This window comes from Harpia harpyja, chromosome 11, assembly GCF_026419915.1.
Source record: "Harpia harpyja isolate bHarHar1 chromosome 11, bHarHar1 primary haplotype, whole genome shotgun sequence".
Classification (NCBI taxonomy): domain Eukaryota; kingdom Metazoa; phylum Chordata; class Aves; order Accipitriformes; family Accipitridae; genus Harpia; species Harpia harpyja.
This window is the reverse complement of record NC_068950.1, coordinates 39,977,515-40,003,462: the sequence shown is the minus strand read 5'-3', so window position 1 is coordinate 40,003,462 and position 25,948 is coordinate 39,977,515. Positions and strand designations below refer to the sequence as shown.

The 25,948-nt window shown below is 44.5% G+C and overlaps 1 protein-coding gene across 6 annotated transcripts in view; it reads left to right on the top strand.

Moving 5' to 3' along the window:
- Positions 1-8,365: 8,365 nt before the first annotated feature.
- Positions 8,366-25,948, top strand: part of GLIS1 (GLIS family zinc finger 1) — a 208,497-nt gene continuing 190,914 nt past the window's right edge. For all 6 annotated transcript variants that reach the window (XM_052802613.1, XM_052802612.1, XM_052802611.1 and 3 more), the window contains exons 1-2: positions 8,366-8,545; positions 9,166-9,555. In XM_052802613.1, the coding sequence (XP_052658573.1) occupies positions 9,204-9,555 (352 nt within the window). In that variant the 5' untranslated portion in view covers positions 8,366-8,545; positions 9,166-9,203. The remainder of the gene's footprint in view (positions 8,546-9,165; positions 9,556-25,948) is intronic.

Here is a 25,948-nt window from a genome sequence, read left to right as displayed (position 1 = left end):
ACTCTATCCTGCTTCATTTTCTGAAATACAACTTTGAAAATTCAGACTGGGTGGACAAACACGGTGGCCCTAGTCCTTGAAACTATTGCATGCACAGTGCTGTATCCGAGGGAGCCGGGCAGGACTTGCTCCCTCAACAGGAGCACTTTGCTGCTTTGGAGAATTGTCTTGATGCCAATTGCAGCTCAGGGCCTGAATGCACCCTTGAAATGAAGTGGTTTCGATTCTGCTGCTGCTTACTTTGAACAGAGGCTGTATTGTGTGTACTGTGCTTGGTGTCTTAAGACCTTAAGCAGCCATCTTCCCGCCTACTGAGATACACGTATGGCTCCGAGGGCAAGGCAAGCACCCCTGCAGATCCATCCAGCTCCAACTATGGAGGTATTAGTCTCTCGCTGCTGAATTTGCTGGTACCTGTTCAGTCACAGGCAAGTCATGCAGTCTGTGGGCTATGTGCTCACCAGACCTCCCCCACAGCTGCTGGAACTGGTCATGTGTGGGATCTGATGCTCTGCCTGGGGTGGGGGGGCTGACACTTTTGGGGGGTTGGGTGTATGTGAATCCATATGAGGTGGCCCTAGGAGCACCCTCAGCTGTGGAGATGCTTCTTGCCCTGTGCAGTAGTGCTGTCCCCTGTCCCCAGGGGATGAATGGTGGCAGATTGCAGTGCTCTGCATGTTCAGGCAGGCATTTCATAGCCGCAGGGCTTCACGTGCTGACAGCAGCCATGCTCCCACCACTCCCACCACCACCTTTCTACAAAGATGCAATAAAAAGATGAAGGTCTGGGTGGAATCATCACAGATGCTGCAAGTTGAGGACCCTCCCCACTACCTACACCCCTTCCTCCCCCTGTGGTCTTGGTATTTTCCATTGCCAGTACTGTGTTAACAAGTTTGCTATGTGGATCGAATGAATTTGGGTGCTGTGGACATACCTGGAATGTGGTTTGCCAAGCTCTGGTGGTATAAGGGGATGTTCTTGCATCAGAATATTGCTTCCCCTCGCTGCAGACTCATGGTAGGGATTTGTGTCTGGCACATCAGCTTTGGACAAACCTGCAGTATAAACAAACTGCACAGCTCCCTTGTGTCTGAGAAAACAGCCTGAGAGAGAACAAAACCTACACCGTAGTCTGATTTCAGAAGACAAAAAATAAATTAGAGAAGACCTCACCTTTCTGCCCTTGCAAAAATCTTGAGACTACAGTAGAGCTAGTCAGTCAGGAGATAGATGAACATGGTGCCTCTGGAGCCTGCCATGAGATCAAAACACAAATTCAAGGGGAAATAGTTCCCTGGGTGGCCTGCTGGATACGCTAGCTGATTCTTCTAATAGGTGGTGACAGCATAGGAGTTCTCTTTTTTTTTTGTTTTTCTTTTTTTTAATCCCCCTAAAGAGTCAATTCCTGAAGTAGGAAGAATTTCAGAGAAAACTGTGGCCTAAGAAGCACATGTACGTGCTCACGCAATCGTCAAAGGAACCAAGTGCTGAGTGAGTAGTACCTCATCTCCCTCCCCTGCCCAAAACACACAAAAAAATACAGGCTTTGCCTTTTGCTTCTTGAATAACTCAACTTTTAAATCTGACTACTAAAACAACAATGCTGGGGTGGGCTGTTGTATTTAACTGCATCTTTTCTGGAAAGTTATGGTGAGAGCCCTGGAGCGAACTTTGAAGGAATTGGGAACGGGAACATACAGCCTTCTGCTAGTCAAAGATTGTTATAGGTTATGTGTAAGCATTATTAGCCACTCTTGCTCAGCAAGCTCCAGTTGTGGGCTTACTAATGTTAGATGTTTCAGATCAAGAGACAGGCTGGGTGACTACCTTCAGGGCAAGCTTTGAGGACCAGGTAGATGGGGCACCAGCTTTGTAAGCCGCTGGGTTCCCTGTCTGTTTACCAGCAGAGGTCACTGCTCAAAGCAGGTTTGGGGAAGCGCCAGGCTGCAGACCTTGTCAGTGGTGGTACAAAGTTTTGGGTTGAGCACAGGGCTGCAGCTCAAAGTTAGATACTGAGGGGGCTGTTGCCTTTGCGGACCCTGGCAGTTGGGACTGGGGAAGGCTTTATCAGCAGCCACAAAGAGTGTTGTAGAAAGAGAAAGCTCTGTCTCATAGTTAGTGCAAGTTGAAAGCTGCCAGGGAGAAATGGATTTGTCCTTGCCTTTATCACAGAGATCCTGTGCAGCACTTCAGCTCTTCGCAGGTAGCCACTCTGCAAGTCTCCCAGTTTCTGCATGCTCGGTTTGGGACACCAAGGGTCGAGTTTAACTGATGGAACTGGAAATGTGCTCTGCCATGTACAATGATGGGAAATGCTAAATAACCTGGAGCGAGGGGTGGGGGAAGCAGTCAGTCTTTGTCACAAGTTAAGCACTCAAACTAAAGCTTTTAGCTTCTGGGCGCCTGTTGTAAAATGGGGCTTAGTCTAACCCCACCCTACCTCACCTCCAAGGATGATAACAAAATATTTGTTTGCAAATCTGTAGGCTGCTGCAGTGATGGACACCAAAGAAATGCCCTGGAGTAAATTAATAATTCTGTATTCTGCACAGGGCTTGGCTGATGTGCAGTAAATATATTCAATGTGTGGTCCACACACTATGCCAATAAGGAGAAAACAGAAGAGCAACTAGCTGGTTGTTCAGCAATCACTATCTTCAGTGCATTGAATATATGGATCCCTAGGCAAAATAACTGTGGGGCCATGTTATAACGCCAGTACTATAACTCATTTATAGTAGGCGTGAATCAAGGTTGTACCAGCATTTCTAGTCCTGGCATGTCCCAATGCTGAGGATTGGCTTTTATAAGCTGAACATTCTTAAGTTGTACTGTCCTGGGGTTTTTTGTTTGTTTATTTATGACTTACGTTTATTTTACTACCTGTGTTGTGTATGTATGGTGTGAGAGATGAATCTGTTATGGACAGATGCAGAGAAATAATACAGGTGAATGTTTGAGGAAGCTAACTGCAGGTGTAAACAACCATGTCCTCAATGGAGGCTGGTGGAACCCTTCTTTAGAGGTTTTTTTTCTCAAAGTCCTCTAGAATGATCTGCCAATTAACTGAGGAAGCAGGAGGGAGGGAGAGATCTGTAGTGTTACAGTGGCTTTTGGAGATGCTGGTCATTTCTTGCAGCCTCTGCAAGACAAAGGTGGATTTAGGATTACTGTATGATTTTTCCCAAAATATGCTAGCTATTGAAAAAGAGATTGTTTTTAAAAGATAAGTCACAGTGATCTGAGGAATTTCTTTTTTCTAACTACAAGAGCTATAAACAAATCTCTAAGTTATGAGGCAATAGTTGAGTACATCGTTAGATAATGTGTGGTCAGTTTGACCCTGCTGTCTTAATTTGGGAGGTCATTTTAAAACCACTGTAAAGAAGTGCTTTGTGCTGCCTTAAAGGGATATGGGCAATCTCTAAGAAATGGGCATACTTACAGAGACAATCCCTTTGGCTTAGTTTTTGTTTGGTTGTTTCTTTTTTACTATCTGTGGTGCAGTAAATTAAAACAAAAACAAGTCTGGACTTGGCATGCCTTTGTAAATAAACTGCTGTGTGTGAATCGACAGCTCGTTTGCAACCAGGTTATTTATAACAAAGTTTGTTATTGCTCCCAACAGAGAGCTTGTTTTGCCCTATATTAACAGAATGCTTATGGTAACACCTCCCACCTCTGTACTGCTGCAGATACACAAAGGCCTCACAACTTCAGCTGTGTCCTTTTGAAATTTAATTTCGTTGCCTCCTGGAGTAGAAGCAGGGATTTCAGTACGTGAACTAGAGATCAATACTTCAACTCCGCTTGTTTGCTCTGCGCAGCTCGCCTTACCTGTATCCGTTCTGCTTCATTCCTCTCCTCCCACAGAAGGACTGCCTGGGGAACTGGAGTTTTCAGCTTCTATGAATTTCTCGAAGATCCGGTTTGTGATCAGCCGTAATGCTGAGGCCAGTTACAACTGTCCCTTCCTGACAAAGGTAAAGAGCACGCTTTGAAGACTGGATTTGGTGAACTGGGGTCTCCTTCACGTAATGTCCTTTCCACCTTCCTGTTTCCCTCACCTTTTACAGATGATCCCTCATTGTCCTCATGTGTATTGAGCTCCCAGGCAGCAGCATCTCACACCAGGACAGCTGTGCCTCTGCTTGTGCAGCTGTGACCACAGGGTCTCATGCTGTCCGGAGCAAAGAGGCTGCATGTCTGCAAAAGCACCTGTAGACCCTGAGAAAACCACTGTTGTGGCAATGTCATGATCTTGGCTGGTACCAGCAGGGAAAAACTTAAGTATCAAACTTGTTTAAACTTTGTTTTTCGCCTCACTGCTCTGTCTAAGCTTTGAGTTGCGCCTGGTGTGATATGGCCTTGTGTGTGCTCAGGGCGCAGTTATGCTAGCTGTGCTGTGGTGGTGCAGGACTGCCTAGCTTCTGTGGCTAACGCGGTCCAGGAGGTGGTTTTGGTGTCACAGCCTTGTCCTACCACCACCAATGCCCAGAACCACAAGGGCAGGGAACTTGTTGGTGTTTCAGCGCCGTCTGGCTGCAGGGACACCAGTCGGCACAACTAGCACCATTGCACCAGCAATTGTCTATGTCCTGGCTTTTTCTGAGTTGCTGTGAGGTACAATTTCACCCCAGCCTGAGCTAGCCTTAGACTACTATCTGTTTTCTCTTTCTTTGGTCACCAACTAGGAGTGAATGGGCAGATGGGCAAGTCTCTGATTACTTATCACCTGCGTCCTACCCACTTGACCTAGTGAGAGGATATTCAGGCAAGCAGTTGCATTCCTCTGGATGTTTTTTTATCCCAAATTGCAACCTCACCTCTCATACCTGACTCGAAATGAAGCAACCCCCAGGGACTAGCTTCAGGGACTGAAGATGGCCTATCTGCCTCAACTGGAAGGTCTGCTTTGGTGACGGCGACTTCATTAACAGAGGGAAGAGGCAACTGGGCTAGCTGTGGGTCATGCTATGGGTCATGCTATGACCCATGACCACAGCCCTCAGCAACAGGAATGTTGACCAAGAAGGCTAATATGGAGAAATCTCTCCCCCATTCTACTAAAGGGAGAGTACTGCTGTCATGGGGAGAGAGGCCAACCAGTGACTGGTTTTCGCAAGGACACAAGGAGGGGACACGCCCATCTAGCTCATGGATGTAGTGACAACATTGGGTGAATCAGTATTTGCTGTACAGCTTGTGCATACAGCAAAGTCATGGTGACCCAGGGCATAAAACAGTCTTAGCAGCCACGCTTGCACTTGCTTGGCCTTTGTTCCAGAACCGAAACATATGAAGCGTCTTCTGATTCAGCAGGGAGAGAAAGGGAACTGCTTAACTCTTTCATTAGTAGAGTGATTCAAGGCGCACTTGTTCCTCCCAGCACTTGTTCCTCCACGTCTGGGGACTTGCTGGAGGAGCTAAGACGTTGCTTTGGAACAGCTCTGGGTGTCAAGTCTCTATCAGGCACAGCTAGGTCTGGAGGGGGATGTCCATCCACCGCCTGCTCCTCTTGCTCAGGCCCAGGGATGGGCATCCCCAGCTGGATGGTCTCAGCAAAGACAGGGCAGCTGCCAAATGCCTCGCTCGAAACTGAGGAAATAGTGATGTGAGAGAAGGTTTGAATCCATGGGGGCCTCATTTCCTATTAAAGGAATGTGGGTACCTGCAGCTTGAGCTATGCAGTCTACATCTCTGCGAGATGATCTGCCACGGAAAAATTTACCTCGCTGTGAAGGGCCTTAACCCTATGTGCTGTTGAAGCTTGGAGCTGTGATGTGCTTCAGTCCGAAGCCTTCCTGGATTATTTTTTTCCCACTCAGAGGGTGCCCAGGGCAGGGAGGAGGCTCTGTGCCCCCTCCTGCCTGCGCAGCAGCCCTGCCCTGGGCTATTGCTAAGCGAGTGGCGGCACCTGCCGGTATTTTGCAGAATATTCTGGATAATGGTGAGAAAAAGCAATAGAATTAAACAGCGGTTCAGAGCAGGACACGCGTGGCCTGAGGTAGGGAATGCAGAATGATGTGGGTTAACGAGGTCAGAGCAGCCGAGGTGCTGAAGCTGCCCTTTTCCCTGCTTGCTGTGAAGATCCCGAACCATGAAAGAAAATCCCTCTAGGAAGTTACACAGTATATACAAAACTGCCTGTTTTCTAGGAAAGCCCCTCTAGTTTAGATATTCAGGCAGTGTGTATCAATATAGCTGTAATAATTTGCACAAGATGAGCCCATGTTCAGGAACCACCTCAACACTATTTTTCTTCCTGCGCTGGAAGCAGTGGGATTACCCTGGTTACACTGTGTTCTGGGATAATATTTCCCTCAGTAAATTTTACTGCCTCTTCATGTCACTGGGGTTTAGACCGTTACCACCATGTATTTGTGTCTTAAATAATTACTGTTTCTGGTAGCACTGCCAGGTGCCTTTAGCATTTCCAAATCGAAGAGAAAGAGTGGCTCTGTCCTGAGGGCCCCACAGATGGATGGGACTGGGGAATGGACGTAGGTTAGCAGAGCACTGAGAGGTGTTGTGTGGCTGTAGAGAACAGCCACGTAGACGTACGCTGAAAATTTTTACTTTGTTTTTAGAAATCCCCAGGATATCACTACTAAAATTCAGTGTTTGTGCCAGCTAGTTGATATTTAGTTTTGTTTCCTATAGAGGTAAGGTGGGAATTTCTCCCTTTTTGTAGCGTCTTGCTCCCACTAACATATTCTGAGGACGTTTACCAGTTTTCAACCTCATTTGACAGAGAGCTATTAACTTCTGACAGTTTAAGATGTGGCTTTATAGAAGAAAAAGACGCTATTACTGCCCTTGTTGAGGGGAAAAGCTGGCAAGCTCCTTTGGTAGACCTCAGGGCATCCACACTGGGCAGGAAGGTGGAAAGGCACTGCAAACGAGTCTTCTTTAGTCCTACTTCTCCCAGAACTGCTTGTTCCATCTCAAGATCTCGTGTCTTTTATGGAGAGTCATCTCTCTCCCACCAAATCCACAACATTCATAGCATTTGCCAGGAAAAAGTCATGCCCTCCTGTCTTGACCGTTCTTTCACTCTGCAGGGTGGCATATGTTCTTAAGGGGTTGGATAAAACCGTGAGTGAGGCACTCTGTGCAGCATCTGTGCTGCAAGAAGATGAAGATCTCTGTTGTCTAGCTGCGGGATGCTCCTCAGGAGGGGGGTAGCAAGACGCCAGTTCAGTAGCTGTCCCTCCTCCTCGTGCTAGATCTCCCAAGCCTCTCCTTTAGGTTCGATGGGAACAGGCACGATTTCCAACCAGATGTCTACGTCTGAGTTACACCCGTGTAAATCAGGGGTAACTCTGAGTCACTCCTATCTTTGAGCTGTCCTGGTGTGTTACAGACCTGCTGTGCTGCACCTGTGCCGACAGCAGCATGCAGGGCAGCAGGGTGCAGACATCCCGAGCCAGCAGAGCGGGCTGGTAAAGCTCGCTGGTGCAAAGCTGCACATCATAGCTCAGCCTGCGTTCGCCTGGAACCAGGCCCAAGCTAATAAACCCAGCTAGATTGCTTCCAGACCCGAGCTGGCCCAGGAGGAGCCAGCGCAAATGTCACTGCTCTGTGCTGCTTGCTCTGAGCTAGCATAATTGTGTCTACTGGAGTGGGCCAGCTCCAGGCACCTGTAGGACAGGGCAGGAACGATGCATGGCCACTGCATAGACAGAAGCACTGAATGCACCTGAAACCCTGTCATCGAGGCAATGTCTTGGTGAGGTTGTACCCGCCTGTGACGCATCTCCAGCTTCCCAGGCCCAGGCCGTTGGCAAGGTTTTTGCTCTCTCCCGCTGCTCCTCCGTGACACGCTGCAGTCGCTGTGGCTTTTGCACAGAAGTTGTTTATAGGGCGCTGCCAGCTGTTCGGTGGCTGGGTGGTTTGCGGGCGTCCCACGGTTCCCGCCTGTTGCGTGCCTGGCGCGGAGGCAGCCGGACGCGTGAGCCGGTGGCCTGAGGACAGGCACCGGGGACCCTCGAGGCCCGCGGGCAGAGGGGAAGTGCCCAGGCCTCCGGCAGCCGGCCAGTGCGAGGGAAAAAACATGGACCACTCGGGAGGCAAGTGGGCAAGCGCAGGGACCTCTCACCGCCGGGGGGGGGGGGGGGGGCACCGGAAAGGTGCAGGCCCTCTCACGGGGCCCGGGAGGTGCTGACCCTCTCCCGACGCCCGCGGCAAAGAGCGGGGTCCCCGGCGCCCCGTCCTCCTCCGGCGGGGCCGAGCCGTGAGAGGCGGCCGGGCCGGGCCCGCGGGCGGACCCCGCTCCCCGCCGCGCACGCTGTCAAAGCCCCGAGGGGCGGCCCCGGCGGCACAGCCCTCCCCCTGCCCGCCCCGACTGGCCCGAGCGAAGGGCTGGCCCCGCCGCCGCGCCAGGGTAATGGCCCGGGCCGCCTTCACTCTGGCAGCCGGCCCTGCGGCGGGGGAGCGGGGCTGAGCCCATGAGCCCGGCGCGGCGGCAGCGGCGGCAGGACGGGGCGCGGGGGCGGCGGGAGCCGGCGGGCAGCGCGTCCCCCCGGGCGGCCCCTCCCAGGTAGGAGCGCGGGGGCGCGGCTGTCACCGCCGCGCCGAGGCGCTGCCCGCGCCCGGGCGGGCTCTCCCTCCCCTCCCTCCCTCCCTCACGTCTCGGCGCGTCGCCGGGGCCGGTGACCCAGGGGCCGCGGTGAGCCCGGCCTGAACGCCCGGTGTTGGCAAACGCGCCCCGCGGCGTTGCGCGCCCTGCCGCCGCGTCCGCCGTTGCCTGGGTGGCCGCTGTTTGGATGCCTCAGCTGAGAGGCACCGGCCTCGACGCAACCCCGGCCGTGTGCCGGGCTCCCCTCCCCTCCCTTCCCGGCCGGTCTCGCCTTCCCGGGAGCGGTCACGAAAAGCCGGGTGTTGCCTAGAGAGGGAGGAAAGCGGACGCGCGGCGCCAGCCTCCCCCCTCCCCGTCCCCGTCGTTCCCCCCCCCCCCCCCCCCCGGCCGGTGTGCGTGAGAGCGCGAGCGGGGCTGTGGGCAGCCTCCCGCCACCCGGGCGGCGGTTAACGGCCGTTGGCGGCGCGCGCGGCGGGGGCTGAGGCGGCGGCCGGCGCGGGGCTGAGGAGGAGGAGGAGGAGGAGGCGGCGGGGGCTGAGGCGGCGGCCGGCGCTGACACCCCCGTGTGCCGCTCGGTGCAGGAGAGCGGCGAGGGCCCCGGCAGCAGGCGGACGCGGACATGCACTGTGAGCCCGCGGGGGGTCAGAAAGCCAGCGCCGGGCCGGCCCGCTTCGAGGTGACCGATCAATGCCAGGGAGAGCCTCGGAAGGAACTGCCGCGGGTGACTCGTCCCAGCGCTGGTAAAGCTCTTTTGAATCCTCAGATGTCCTATAAAATAACTGTCAGCAACGGCAGCGACCACACGGAGCCTCAGCAGAGCCCCCCTGAAATGTCAGCGCCTCTGCTAGATTTCATCCCCAAAAGACCCAGCATATTCGAGAGGATCCCAATTCTGCCGAGGGCGCAGGAGCTGCGATGCACTAGAGGCTCTAAAGATTATTTCCAGCAGCAGAAACATCAAAGCGTGAAGGGTGAGTTTAAAAATGCATGAACTGAACACTACCACCACCACCAAAAAAATACTCGCCAACCAAACAAAAATGTGTATCGAGCTTTTTTTTTTTTCCCCTCCTCCTTTTTGGTCTTCAGGGTGTTTTCTGACTTGTTTATTTAACTGCAAGCTTTAAAACTTTTTTTTTTTTCCTATGCACATTGGAGGCGCAGGATAAACCAGACTGTTTTTTGCCGATGGGAAGCAGAGTGTTTCTCAATTTTCTTTAAGAAATCCGGAGACCAGCATCTTCATTAGTTCTCCTGAGCGACTGCTGCTCCGTTTGGTCGCTTCTCAGAGGTGGTTGTTTTGAGGATGGTGCTGAACAGTGGGTTAGTCTGTCCTGCGCCTGAGCGTGCATGTGGGGTGTTTGTTTGTGAGTATGCCTGACTGACAATAAATGCCTAGTTCTTATTCAGCAGTTTCACCACGGTTGCTTGGATTTATAGTTTGTATTTCAAGGAGGTGTTACAAACGCTGGATTCAGGCAGTGAATCCTCAGACTTGGGATTCCTGGTGCCTGAAAGGCATGCCATAAGGTCAAATTCTGCTAGTTAACAAATGCCCGATTTTCATCTACCCATTGTTAAAGAAGTGGCACTGAGGTTAGGAATTGCCCACTAAAATCTGTTAAGTTACCCTTGTGAGTTAGAACTTGTTAACTGAGCTGGAATTTGTTAATGAAAATTTAGTTTTAAAATAATCCTTCTAAGGTATCACTGGATAGGATCAGAGGGAATTCAAGCATTCCTTTATGCTACAAATCCACTTGCAGAGACATATGTGCACCTAAGGTTATTAGTATTAAAGCAGTGTTTTCTGTAACATTAAGAAGGTAATTCTCTTTTTCTCTTTGGTCCTTTCCCCTTCTCTATTTGAGAGATACACATGCTGTTAGCTTGTTAGTGTAAGACAGTTTGCGCTAGAATTTTTTCAGTGCATCCCTTTCAGTCCATTCTTTTGAAAAATAAAAGTAGACTGCATGCCCTTGGACTAGTAACATTTTCTTTTGTGAGCTTGTTACCTAGGGTGATGGCACCTTTCATTGCCGTGAAGTTATGTTAATGAACACCTCAATCTGTGCTAGGTCTGTCCTGCAAACTGTAGGATGTGTTTGTTCATCACCAGTGAATACAGACAGAGTGGAGTAGCAGGTTATAAATTACCTTTTTTATTTTTCTGTTTGTTAATGCTGCAGTTCTCCTCTCCTGATTTAAAAAAAAAAAAAAAAAGGTTGTTAATGTTTGGCAAGAATGCAATGAATGTCTGTTACACAGAACCAGGTTTGGAGGGGGGAGAAGGAGGATTCACGAAGTATGAAGGTACAGCTACGAGCTCTGGTACTGCTGTGCTGCTGTGACTGGTGCCTGTAGAAGGGACTCATGAGATCTTCAAGTCCCTTGTGGTCCCATGAGCAAGGTTGGTGCCACTTGACTAGGGTTTGTACCAGCTTAAAATCCTACCTGTGCATTGTCCTATCCAAGCAGACTGTTGAAGCACTTTCATTTTTTTAATTTCTTTTTTCTTTTTCCCTTTTTGCTGCTTAGTCTTCTTTTCATGCGTATTCCTCTTGTGGCTACTGCAGAGGGCAGGGGTGTAGGGAGGGAAAGAAGAAAAGTGTAATTTCCATTCACTTGGGTCTTTTAGAGTAGACGTACGTGGGCATGGGAGAAGGTTGCTAATTCATCTTTCTTGACTGATCAATTTCCCCTTTTCACCACTGGGAAAAAAGTTGTGTTTTAAGTTTTGCTGCTGTTTTTTGTTTTAACGTATTTTCTGTCCAGGGTGTTACCTTGTGGTTGCTTCAGCATATGGGTGACCTGAGTCATGGGAGTAAGTAGGAGGTATCCATGGGCAGGATAGGGTTCATTTACTGACTATGGTGATTTGATGGATAATGTTGGATTTTTTCCAAGGACGGCAGCACTGGGGTTTTTTGGGTGGTTTTTTTCTGTTTTTGTTTTTTGTTTTTTTTTCCTTGTGAAGTTATTTTCAGGAGAAGTTAGGGAAAGTAAAATTTGGGCTAGAGTCTGATTTAAAATGTGTGGGCTGTGTTGCTGCTTCTGACCTGTACGGTGTCAGCAACTGCCTTAATGTCCACACGGGCATTTTGGACTTACCCCACTGAATACTGTGAGTTGCCAGCCCCTGCTCAGCACCCTATGCTTCTGAGTCAGTTCCACAGAAGTAACAGAAGTCACTCAATTGCTCGCTGTGATGTAACTGTAAAATCAGAGCTCTGTGTATCTAAAGTGGGCTATGCTGCAGACGGGAGGGCCACTGATCTTTCAAGGAACGGTGTAAACCATCTCCCAACAACCCTGGTTCTCTCAGGAAGATAAAGAAAAGCACCGGGAATGGCTGTATGTGGATGTGATATAATAAGATATAGCTAAGAAGTGAGAATGAGGGAAATATTCAGATTTACCCAGTAAAAGGTTTTGGGAAGGAAACTGATGACAGCTTGATTTCAGATCATCGCGCTGTGTGTCTCCTGCTCTCCAGCCCCAGAGTACCATGTACCCAGTAATTCCCTCTGCAGTCTGGGTTAGATTACAGAATGTGCCTCCTGGTTTTGGTTTATCCACAGTTGAAAGCTGCAAGTAGAGAGGGTAAAAGACCCTCTTTAACAAGAGCAAAATCAATTTTTATAGTTGCCTGTAAAAAATATTTTTTTTTCTAAACATGCCTTTACTTTTTGGGGGGAGTTTTTTCAAAAAAGAATGAATCAAAATGATGCACTACCCTACTAATAAAAAGGACAGCTTTGAAGTAATCACAACGGGAGAAAAAGCATCTTGCTGTTGTAGTGTCTCTGTGGTGTTACTCTACTGCTTCACAGTGTTTAAGTTACAATCCTGCAAAATGCTTCTGTGCCTGAGCAAGTCTTTTTACATGAACAGGCAAACAAAAACTTGAGGGGTGGTGGTGAGGATTACTTCTGGGAATCAGATCATTTGGGTCTAAGCTTTGCAGGATGGAGCTGTTGGTTGTTTACCAAAAATACCAGTATTTTGGAATTGTGCTTCATGTTTTGTTCTGTTTGGGAGCTGTTTAAAATAAACACCCAGTTTTCACCCAGCCTCCCCCTTCTGGTATGATTGGCTGTGATACACACCAAGCTTTTCTTGATCATTGATTTCTCTGTGTGTTACAAGGCAGAGTATTTGCACCCAGACAGTGCTTCTTGGAGGCATTTGTGGTCTGCTCCGCATAGAATAACTGTACCATAAGGTATGAAGTCTATTTTACAGTGTTTTCCTGGGATTCTGTGTTTTGGTTCTGTTTCGTTGAATTTCATGCTATGGTATTACCATTTTGAAAGTAAAACAGGGCAAAATAATTATTGTCGACAGGAAAGAAAGTTTTGGGAAAGAAAGCTTTAGTGGTGACAAAAGAGTAATCTATAATGATGTCAAATATCTCAGTTTTTTAATGACATTGATTATGGTTGTTACCAGGAAACACTTCTCCTTTTCATTCTTTTCCAGTTTCGTTCGGTGTACCTAATTCATGACTCAGTAGAAATTACGAGATTTATCCTGTTAGTTGTGCCACTGGGCAATCATCCAAATGGCCCAGACCTTTGCAGTAACCACTTCAGATATTAACTTACAGTGGGCAAAACAATAAGCTGTTCGGTTGCAGTAGTTGGATGTTTCCTCGTTGAGAGTATTTTTTTATTCAGACAAGGAGAAAGTGGGTTGGTTTTTTTGGTGGTTGGGGGGGGGGTTGTGGTGGTTTGTTTTTTTTTTTTGAGCTGTACCTGCTTTTGGCAAACATACAGCCAATGTATTGAAATGTATTAATTTTCTTCTGCTTTTGAGAAGGAGGGTTAAATCTTGCCACTTCAACCCCTTGTGACTGTTCCCTTGGTTAGCAGGACAGTCCTTGCATAAGTAACAGCTTATAATGTAGGGATCTTAAGCAAAAGCATATGTTTTGGTTATATGACGTATTATGTGTATCGACTGGTCTTGGGCCTGATTCTGTCATTTTCTTTCATACACCTTCTCTGTGTGCACCTGAATTATCCCACTGGAGCAAATGGGACTGCCTAGAGCTGATAAATATTATATGGGCTAATAAGGAGATAGGGATTGGGCTCACTGGTATGGTGATCTCTAAACTCTCTTAATTTTATGTAGAGCTGTAGTAATAAATTTTTCTTCTTTTCACTGTAGTTGTCTTGCTTGCTGCATTTGAACTCTCCACTACAAAAAGGAATTTAAAGGTTTATTTGAACTGAACTTGCAGTTACAGAACTCCTTTTTCTTTCATGGTCTGGGTTGGGTTTTTTTTCCTAACTTTTTTTTTTTTTTTTTGGTAAAGGGAGAAAGGAGAAGAAACTACAGATTGGAGGATGTGTGCATAAAGTTGTTTGGGATAAATTGTGACTGTCTCCTCCTCCCTTAAACTGGCTAAAATTCTTACTTGTCTTGAATAGGAAAGTAACTTCCAGTTACTTGCTGCTGAAGGAAGTTCTTCTAATGATTTGTGTTGCAAAATCAGAGTCACTGAATCGAAGATGACCCTTTCATGCATTTAATTTAAAAGAGGTTTAATTATATCTAATAATTAAATTCTTTGTTATTTAGGGATTGGTAGTAGAGAATATTTAGTAAATACAAACCAGAAGATCTAACGATTGACTGTCATATGAAGGCATTCAGTACTTGTAAAGTAAAAGGAAAAAAAAAAACCCCTTTCTGCTTCCGGAAAAAAATACAGCTATTGGAAAAACCAAAGAGAATAAATATTGTGTCTATCTTAATATTGTGTAGAATTATATGGAATTACAAATAATGTCACATTACAGGAAGTAAGTGTGACCTGTGGAAGAGATTTTGTAACTTCTTGAGTTTTACTTGAAGGAATAGAAGTAAAAAAATAAGAAATTAACACTTGAAAGCCAAAACAAGTACATTAACACATGGAATGAAAATGGAGATTATTATATACTCTGCTAAATGGAATGAGAAGAAAAATACCTTTTCCTTTCTTCTTTCATAGTAAGTAAAAGTTTAAAATCTAAATCTTGCAAGTACTTAAGTATGTGCATTAATGTGTTCCTGTCGGTAGTCTCATAAACTACAAATACTTCAGACTTAGAATATTCTAAATTATGTATTCAACTATATCTACGTGGTTATTTGCATGTTGGAGTTCAACCCTGTATACATATAAACTGTTAAAGTGTATGTGGAGGATGTTAAGTAGATTTGAGATTATATTCTGGAAGTGCTTCAAGATTCTATTTAGTAAAACTGCTAAATGTAAAGTGAGCGTCTTCTGGGAGATAGTACTTCTTCATTGTGACAAAGTGTTTTGGTTTTTTTTTCACTTTCAGTAAGCAAAGATGCTTAGTATGTTGAATAGGAGGGACAAAATTTTACTCTAAACGATTAATATCAGTAGGAGTCTTGCCACTAACTTTAGCTGGGTCAGTATTTGGATCCTAATATTACAGAAGTTCTTTATCCTGTGTACAGGGAAAAGCTTGTAGAACAAATAGTAAGCTTGCATTAAATCCATCTGCAAGCTAGGAAGTGGAGTAACGTATGGACTATGAAGAGAAATTTGTAGTACTGTGAATATTACTTCCATGTTCAGTACCATGATTGCCATTATTCTAGAGACGTGAACCTCTGCTGCTTAGGGATTTTTAGAATTGTTGAAGATGTCGATGGCAGGGTAATTAGAGAGGGAATATAGATGTAAACCACTCCATTTTGCACTCCAGGTTTCTATCATTATATGTCAACAAGCTTGAACAAGGCATGCAATCTAGTAATCATTTCACAGTGCATGAAACTGCTTTTAATAGACTGTTGGTTTTGTTTGCTTTTTTTCTCTCGGCCACCAAACGTTGTTTCCCAGCACACTGATGTAACTAAAAGAATACAGGGTTCCAAAGCAAGGGCAGTGCTCACTAACTGTGGTACAGTGTAATCTTGCCCTACAAATGTGCAAACAATAGCAAAAGTATGTGTTTCTGAATATGGCACAGCTGTTATCTTCTCCTGAGAGCAGGGAGCGTTACAATGACATAGACGGAACGACCAGTTAAAACCACTCATGCCGTTTTATTGCGTTTAAATGGGGCATGTAAAAAAAGCAAGGGCTGGTTCTTCCATTCAGATACATATCAGTTCAGACTACTGCAGTACTACCTTTCTGCACAGGCTTTGAAGAATACAGGCAAAGAATTCCCTTTTTTCCTTCCCCTCCTATTACATTTCTGGCACCCAGTATGTGAAATCTCAGTTGGAACCTGGAACTTTCTGTTCTCAGAATCTGCGCTTCACTAGTAACCTGGAACAAGTTTTTTTTATTGTTTTTTATTACGGTAATTAGTTTGGATATATTAAATGATTGTTAATGATTAAGATTATTTGTAGAAAGGGGACTACTTGAAAAACAGATGAGACATTGCTAGAGCTGCAATAGGAGATAGATCCAAATTCTGTGTGTTAGGTTATTTTGAGGTTTTGAGCATTTAGAAATTACAAGGTTGATCTCAGTCAAATCATCACAAAGTGCTTGAGCTCTATCTCTCTCTCTCTTTTTTCTTTTTTTTTTTTAAAGAAATTGTTTTGCTTTAAATCGTATAATTATGTCTGACTTTTCTGTCATTATGTCTGAATGCATATGTGATTATTTTGCATAGTGGATTGATAAGAAGCACTGTAATTGAATCTACCCGATCAAATTTATTCTAAAGGTTAAATGAATGCAAAACATCTTAAACTGCATTTAATTCTGGCATTTACGTGTCTGATAAGAGGGCTTTGTGAGAGCTATAGAGTTGTCAGTTGTTTTAGAATGAGGGGAAAGCAAGTACATTCTTACGTGGTTTTTTGCATGTTTAGCCAGAGGGAAAAATGACACTAAGGCGACATCATCAAATACTGTAAGACTAACTTTTTAATACAGATCTCCATTGTTGTTTTAAGTGCTTAAGGGGTTGGCAGTTTGGTTTATTTTGGAACTTGCTGAACTATATGAAGTGTGTCTCCAGGGGCCTGGTATTTTAATACCTAGTAGAAGGTTGTATAACAGTAGATGATGTATTTTGCCTGCTTTCCAATGCTGTAAATAAATTACACGTGCTGGCTTGGGAGAGCGTATCTGAGGTGTAAATCAAAGGCTAATATAAGAGGAAAAAACCAAAAACAATTAAGTGATATTTGTAACCAGTTAGGGGGTTTTATTCATTTATCTATGATTAAGAGATATAACAGAAATAATATGTATAAGAACATTAACATGAAGAAGTAGAGGGTCTAGGTTTATTTTAAATAAGTGCTGTGATTTGCTGCTTTTTTGCAATTTGCTGTGGTTAAGTCATTTAAATACTGAAGTCAACAATCCCCTAGGCAAAGAAAGATAATATAATTTTAAGTGTATTGTAAAAACTGAAATTTGATAGCTTCCACTCTATAATCCTATCTAAGTCTTGGTTGTAATAAAAGGAAAATACAGATACATGTGTCAGTTTTGGAACATAATATTTTTTTTGAGTTTAAGGAATGATAAATGTACGGCAAACAAGTGACACAACAGTTTATTAACATGAATGTTTTGCTAAATACTACATGCTTAACACAATCCCCATTCCTTTATAATAAGTTTAAATATTAATTCTTTGGAATGCTAGATGCCTAAAGCTAGATAGAAATGCTGTGCAGTTTCAGATATCTAGGAGTGGGCTTGTGAAACAGGATATTTAACTGGGAGAGATGAGTAGCACATTTCAGAGTTATTAGGGCAGAACAACAACGCAAGAGGATGACTTTAAAAAAAAAAAAAGTTACAAAATTGTTTTCTGTGCATGAGGCTTAAATACCTTAGAGTTATTTACTTGAAATACAAGAGTAGATTTCCTATGTATGTAGGTTCTAGATTGCATTTTTTATTATTAGTTTAAATTCTTTTTAGCTGCCTGCCCCTCTCTAAAGCAGCTGGCTTTGATTTAACCTGAATCCTTCACTGAGAGCAAATGATCAGTCACTTACTATGACTATGTTGTGTTCTTTGATGGAACTTCTCCATAGTGGCAGACACTCAAGAGAGACCAAATGGGACAGGAAGGGTGCCTGAGGAAAGCAGCATTTTGCATTCAGAAGGACTCATTTCACCCCAAAACAGCTCTCACGTATTGCTCCTTATGTAAGTGCTGCCTACTTCCCAACCCTCATCTGTGCTGGACAGAGAAGAGAGAGTTAAAGTGAGAACAGATAAAAGAGGAAATTTCTGGTTTATTTCCCAGTATTTTCTAGGAAAATCCTGGAAAGGATTTAACGTGAGGTTTCATAACTCCTGCTTTGCCCTGCCGCTACTGCTGAAATTGCCAGGTGTTGTAGCATTGACTTCAGGAGGAGGCCAGTACTGAATGTTTTTTAAAATCCCGTCCATGTTCTTTTGAGGCACAGAAGATAAGATCCAAGTGTTAAACTCTCTCCCAGAGAGAAAAGCGTGCAAGCAGAAGCAGCCCAGTAGCTTGGATGCCAAGGTCAGTCAGCACAGCATGTTCACCTTTAATTTTTCTTCCTGTTCAAGGACCTTGCATAGGTCTAAAGCTGGTGTGATCTGCCATCATATGTGAAACGAGCAAAAATGGTGAAGGCAGAGAGAAGTAACATAAGGATTGTGCTAGCAGCTGATATGCCCAAGTATATAAATGTTTGAGATGAAAAGAGTTAGGGTTCTTGGGCTCTATTCTAGGTTGTACCACTTACTTGTATCATTTTGGGGCAAGTCTGTGTATTATTCATGATATTTCTATTGCAAGAGTGTAACGGAGTATGGTGTGGAGAGAGACAAGCCAGTTTTGGAGCCAGAAACAGTGCAGTTATTTCGGCACACCATCAGGGCCAGCTTAATTTTCTATGCTGAGGGACAGAGTTTGTTAGTTCAGCTGCAGTGTTCAGGTGATGTGGCTGTGCTCTGTTTGAGATCTGATCTGGTGGTGTTGCAGGATGCTGCAGTGCAAACATATGGCTGTATCAGCCTGGGGTGGCACTTGCTTGAGCATGGCTGCACCCCCTCTTCACAGTGTGTGTATGGACCAGATTTCTCTCTTTGCTACGTGAAGTACGTGGTGCTTGCCCTTGTTGGTAAGTCTTGAGTGTGAGTGGTGAAAAGTGCAAAATACATATTTGTTATCTTTGGGAGAGTAAGGTTTTTAACGGAACATTTTAGTCGGGCTTCTTAACTGCTTGGCATCTGGTTTACGCTGCTAGTTGGAGAATTGTTGCTGAGGAACAAATTCTCTCATTTATTTTAGTGCTTGACATGCTGAGGTGAGGGAAAGGAGGCTACATTAAGAGAGCTGTGTTGGAAATAGCCAATAATAAGTACCCAATAAGTTGGGAGGAAAATCTCCCCCCCTGCTTTGCTGGAGGAAGCAACTTCAGGGTTGCCCTTGCCTTCCAGCAGATGGAAAAGTCTCTTATGGCTGTTGTTCTTGAGGCAGAAAGCACCTGATGGTTTGTATGCCCCCTGGGCTTGCGGTGCAGGTAGCTACTCCAAGGTTACCGAGATCCTCATCACTCTGGCAGAACAGATTTTGCATGCAGCTGAGACTGTCTTCCAGGACTTGAAGAAGAAAAAGCAACACTAAATTCCTCCTTCCTGGATATCTGATTGTTGTAATGTTCAGTTCCCTTGAAGTCATCAGAGCTGGTTTATGTTCAACTGAAACTGAGCTGGCCTGATTCCATTATCCCTAGCTCTGGTGCAAATCTGAAGTGACGCCATTTTAAAACCAAGAGTGGATAAAAAGGAGGCAGACTTGAGCCCTGGATGGCTAATGCATAGAAGTTTGTCCTGTAAGTATGGACTTGGTTCACTTGGCAAAAGAAAAAGATGTCTCACGTTTTTAATCTGCACAGTTTTGCTTCTTATTTTTCCTCTTGCCAACTCACCACAAATTGGCTTATGTTCTTTTTCTTTGAGTTCTTGAGCTATTTGATAAAGTTTGCTGACTTGTCATATTTTTGTGGAGATAAGCTAGAGACTATCTGTGTGAATGGTTCTCTTTTCAAAACCAAGATTCCCATGCGTTTCAGCATCTCTCTGATTTGAATGGGTATGCAGGAAATTTAAGGGGATGTTTACCCCTAGAGCCCACTTGCTCTTTCCCTGCCCTTGAGTCTCAATAACTTATTCTTTCTACTCTCTTAGCCTCCTGGCCTGTCTTTTACTTTGTGCAACTTTGCTGTTGGCTTATTTTTAAATATATGTAAAGGGTTGTAAGTTATTTGAATTGTGGGCTAAATATGTGGAAGTATGGCAACTGGTGTAAATAGCTTTTGGTCTGTTGAATGTGTAAATACTCAATCTGTCAGGATGATTTGGCTAGCTTTTATTGGAGACATTATTCATACGAGATCTCCTTTCTCTTACTGCATCCTGTCAGAAGCTGTTAGGCAGAGATTATTGGCATGAATACTCCGACTGCTTTGTCAAAATTGGCTTTTATGCCTATTTGCTTATAAGCTTGCCACTTCCACAAATACTTACACAAGTGCGTATATATTGCAAGATTAGTCATAGAAAGCCAATATAAAGGGGACCAAAATCTAGAAAGTGAGAGCAAACCATTGGAATGACTCATCATCAGTAGTGTTTTGAACCTGAATGTATGATGGCATTAGCTACAAGTACAGTTTATTTGGCAAGTTTGAGTGAAAACACTAGTGTTTTGTATAGGCTTGCTGCTTCAGTGGTACCCAAGTTAAGTTTCTCAAAATGGGACTAACCTGCTTGGGGAACTTTCCTTGCTAAGGGTTAGTGTCAATGCCAACAATAGAGGTTTTATTAGCTGCTGGAGAAGTTGCTGGGAGACTTGAAAATTAAGAACAGTAAACATTAGAGGTGGTAAAGATGTTTTATGCGGTAGATGTTTCGGCAGCAAGCAGTCACTCTGAAGTGACAGGGAGGCAGTTTCAGAGCCTGGATAATATGAGACTTGAGAGGAAACAAGTACCACTAGAGAAAACAATTTGGAAGATTGGATACAGCTTCCAGTGTGAAGGCTCCTGACTACAGCATTTGCTAGTTTGATGAGCAACCCAGATTTAGAATATAAGCTAGATGTGAGAAGGACCTTCTAAATATGGAATCCACCAATTTATAGATCAGAGTTATAATTCGTGTGCATGATGCCCATACGTCCTTCAGAGGCACCAGTCTTGTTCTGCTGGTATGGAAGAAAATCTCCTATTGTATCCTTTCTGAAGCTGAGTGTGGCTGTAGGTTTTCCCTGTTGGTAGCAAGTACTTTGTGAAATGCATCTGATATTCAGCACCTCTGTCTCTTCTACATTGGTTTATTCTTCCACAGGGATTATGTGGGCTTGACACTAGGAAAGGTATTAACTAAGAGTATACTTAGCTTTTGACATATGGTGCCCAAGCAGGCTGTGAGTTCTTTATCACTGGAGTTTTTAAGGACAGGCTGGATGGAAATCCTACTGTGGGATGTAACTCTTTGGGCCTGACCGTCTTTCCCATGACATTTTAAATTCCCACACTCAACTGCTTAGGCACTATAGTTACAAGAGGTCCTTCAAACTGTAATACTCCAGGCTTCTATCCTCTCTGACTTACTGAACAAAGTTCAAATCCCTCCTTGTCTAATGTTGGTGTTTCTGGCCACTCATTTGTTTGTCAAGAAAACACTGAGAAGGCATACAATAAAAACCAGACAGAGTGAAGGGCTCTAAGAGCAGCAGTTGGTAGAGCCAGTGGTGGGACAACTGGGCATGGAAAATGATTGATTTTTATGTGCAAAGGAGTTGTGAAATGTTCTGTGGCATTCTGGGGACATGCCATTGCTAACAGACGATTGCCCGTTGGGGATAGAAAATGCCAACCATTGTTCTGAAGAAGGAAATAGCCTTATTGATACTGAATTAGGATCACATTGAATCATTATTATTATTCATTCGCAGTGCATCCTGTTTTCCAAATATGAAAATTAACTGACCATGCTGAAGTCCTCCAGCACTATTGGCCTTTAGTTGTTGGTCATATCTACATCCTTATGGTCCAGGTGGAGTTTAGACTGTTTAGAACTGGGGATGTATTGCGGTGGAAATCTGCATTAACAGAGGAGTTGAAGGAAGCTGTTCTGCTTCTTGAAAGAGTTCATCAAGCTTGTTCTTGTTTTATAACAAGCCTGAGAGTGAGGCTGGCAGAGGTAAATGTGTTGGTAGATTAGACTTAAGCTTCTGGGATATGTTTTGAATTGTCACATGCAATGTTGGTGGCAGAAAAATAGTGGTATAGAAAACAATAACGGTGCCTTTTGAATGGAGTAAAAACTGATTTATCTAGAGAAATTGAGATGCACACCAAAGAACAGTATTTTGTACAGTGACAGTGTTTTGTATACAACTCTGTAAGTTTGAATTTTGTTCCCAGTGTTATCTAATAGTTTCTACTGAAATCCTGACAGAAAATAGAAAACCACTGCTAGTAAGGTTTGTCTGTTGCTTCAGATTAAGGGAATAATAAATAAAAATTAGGAAGTGACTAGCATGCGACATGGATTTCTTAAGCTATGATCAGGAACTGGACAAAGAATATTTTCATAAAGTCGTACACATGAGACTGTACCTTGGCATGCAGGATATAAACTGTTTTTATAGACGGGAGGCCGTATGTCCTGAAAAGCAGTGACGCTGAAAAGTATTGGGATGTCATATTCAATTGGTATGAGAAAATAAATTTCTAGTGGAGTACAAGGTGATATGATACAATGTTAAAAAGCATAGGAAGTGATGTTATCTTCCTGTTAAGCATCCCTCTAGTTGCAGGAAGATAGATTAATGCTCAGACTTTCTTAAATGGCTTTGAAAAATCAAAGGATTTGGACAAGAACTGGAAGATGCTAACCCATATGTGGTACTGAGGGACTAATGGAAGATTAGAGGCAATCTGGTCTGTTTGGGAGATGCACCAGAAGAGAAAATATGTGATACTTGAGGGTTCTTTTGGGTGCAGATAAATGCAGAATGGCATCTCATGGCTGGAAACTGAGAAAGATCAAACAAGAAGGAAGACCCATGGTTTTTGACTGCAAGCATAATTAACCCTGGCACAGCTTAGCAAAGGTTGTGATAAATCCTCTGGTACTTGGAGTTGCTGAGCCAGATTTGGATGTTCCTGTGGAATAAATGATAATTTTCAACCATGGACAATTGCATTCAATGGTAGAATCACTAGATGAATAAGCTGGACCATCCCGACAGCTTCCACTTATAATCTGTAAAAGGTCAGATTCCAGGCCATCTCCTGCTGCCGGACCTGGTGCTGCTCTTCCTTCATGTGCCCTCTGCATTGGAATCCTTGGGCCTAGCATCCATGCTGAGGCCAAATTTAGGGCCTCATTCTGGGTTTCATGGCAAAGACTAGGGGACATGGCAAAGGCAGGCTGGGGAAGAAGGAGCATTACCGCACCACCATCACACAGTTTTGACAGTAATTATGGTAAGGCAATCGCTAGCAACTGATGTTTCCTCCAAACCCACCCTTTCTTTCCTCTTGTTATGTCTCTCTCTTCAGCAAACAGCACCACTCCTCCTTGACTAGACTAGTCTCTATTCAGAGATGTTGTGATGGAACCTACTGTCTCCTAGGACCTGGGCTGAGACCAACTAAAACCAAGTGCTGTGTTTAAAACCTGGACACATGGGGAAAGGGTAATAGCTGTAATCTTCTTCTCTTACCAGCCACTGAAGATTTTCAACATTAATGTCTTCCCTTTCTTTGCTTTCTGAAATGAAAACAAAGGCTCTTAGCCTCTTTCCTAGCATAGCAATAGTGACATACTAACACAGTTATTACAGCAAACATTGTGGCCCTCTCTGGTCATGATGTTTTCTTTCTGTGGGGAGACTGAAATACTAACTCACAAATAATGTCTTTAGAAGTCATATTAGTCACACATTTTTAAGACATTCCAAAATCATACCAACCTCCTTCTGAGCTTGTCTGTTGCTACCAATGATTCAAAGTTTTGAAAACTCTCCTTTAGTTTTGATTTACATTTTGGTCTTGGGCACTTGTTATTTCTGGCAAATGCCAGCTCAGTTTCATTAAAGAAAAATCTGTTTTACAGCCACGCAGCTCAGATCTGCTGCGCTTCTAATAATTGATGGCTGGTTTCCTTATTTCCTGCATTGTAGAAAAATAAGGACCTTGTTAGATCCAAACAAGCCTGCATAAAGTCACAGTGTGAAACATCAGGTTGGGGGTGAGCAGAGCAGCTGTGGGCAGGTTTTACAACTTTGGGCCACAGTTGGTTGAGGCAGCCAAGGGAAACTGAGAGATACCCATGTGACTAAAATCCAGTTGAGTTCTTTGGCTCTCTGGCCTGAGATTTATATTTGTGACACCTTCCCCCTCTGTCAGTCCCTGGGCCAGACACAAGTCTGTGTCTGTATATGTACTTACAGCTCCGTGCACCCTGTGGTGTGGCCGCTGTGCCCGTTGCTTGCCATGCCGCCGCGGGACATGTCTATTTCCAATGTTGGCTGTCTTGCTGCAACAGCCCACAACAGTGCAAGTGTGTGCTTTGGAAGAAAGCAGCTGCCATGTGGTGGGGGTGAAAAATCAAGAGCAAACACTTTCAGAATTTCTGCAAGTGGGCAAATTAATTTCAATCTGAACTGTCATCACAAGGGCCTTTTTTTCCTTCCCCTTTCCTTTGGGTGGTATCTTTGATTTATATTTCTGAACGGGGCAAGTGATTGCCCTTTGGTGCCCACTAAGAGCATGTGCAGTTCAATTTCCTCATAGATGATCGGTTACAGAACCCGATCAGTTTCTTGGTTTATGTTATTTTGGACAAGTTTCTTGGTTGGTTTGGTTTTGTTTTGTTTTGTTTTAAAAGCCAGTGAAATTCAGTGATGCCTATGTGAATTGAAAACAATCTGTAAGTTTTAAGGAGCAGCTAATGTCTATCAGGTATTCTTCCACAATGCAATAGCTGTCAGATGCCTCCTATCATATTGCTACTCCATAAGCCTGGTAGTAGAGACAGGACCTGAGAGATTCACGGAGTTAAATGGCTCCTAGGAAGCCAAGCAGTGATACCTGAACAATATCATAAAAGGTGGGTTTTGTTTTTTTTCATGTACTTATCGGGTCTAGTCTGTTTCCTTTGAGAACTAGATTGTTATTTTCTGGAAAGACAAATGTGTGATGAGTCTCCTAGGCATTCCTTTGAAGGACTTGCTCCTCAAAGAAGGTGCTGAAGAATTTGTGGGAACTGTAGAACCACTGAAAAGTCAAGCCTTGAAGTTTGCTCTACTAAAGGTCTGATCCAGAGAGGTATTTAGGCACCTAACTCCCACTGACGTCAGTGGAAATTCAGTGCCTAGATACCTCTCTGGATCTGGTGCTTAGTCTTCTGGTGTTGAATGTTACATAGTTCATGCTTTCTGTGGGTCTCCTTTTATGGCATATTCTGAGAGTGGTGCAATAGTATTAATTTTGAATTCTTCCCATCGTGAGTTCCAGCACATGATGCAGACAGTTGTCTAGAAAGCTATACCATGTGATAATCTACTGTTCCACCAAGGAGTTGAGGCCTCATAGACAAGCAGTGGGGTGGGAGAGCGACTCAGAGAAAATACACTGCTCTTTTTAATTTAGTGTTACTGAGGGAGGGTGGGACCGACCTTCAGGCACTGAGACTTTGTTGAGGAGGGAACTAAGGTGACATACTCATTTGTTTGCATGAAAATCCAGGGAAAAGTGGGAGAATTTTGTTGGCATTTCCTCCACTCAGTGCTGATCTTATCATGCTGGTTTAGTAGCAGAGCTCCTTTGGCTCCTTGCCAGGTGATACCATTGGAGTCCGTCTGAGATGTGCAAGATAAAAGATGTCAGGGAATTACAAGTATTATGACTTTCCTAACAAACTGTTCTTATGTGTAGAGTCTTCTGACCCAGAAAACTAGCTTTCTTTTTAAAATTTTGTTATTGAAAGAAAAGGAAACACCAGAGCTGGGAAGTGGAACCTGATGTTTATAAGGGCCCTGAGAGCAGCTGTAATTAGTGCAGGTTTTTGGAAGAGACTTGTTCCTTTGCCAGCAAAGGGCCCTGGTGTTCAGCTAGGTTAGGTGTAGCCTGGGAGTAAGCACTTGAGAACTGTGTACCATACACTGATTCTGTGTCTGGCACTGAGAACATGAAGTGTCTTCTCACTTAACATATAAAATAAAATACTCTGTGTACTCCCAGTGTGTCCTGTGAGACGCTCCGGAGGTCTGAGTCACTGCTTAGCCATTTGGACTGGTTCTCTAAACTCTGACTTGTGAAGGGCTGCATCAATGTGCTGTGAGGGTTACTCTGCTG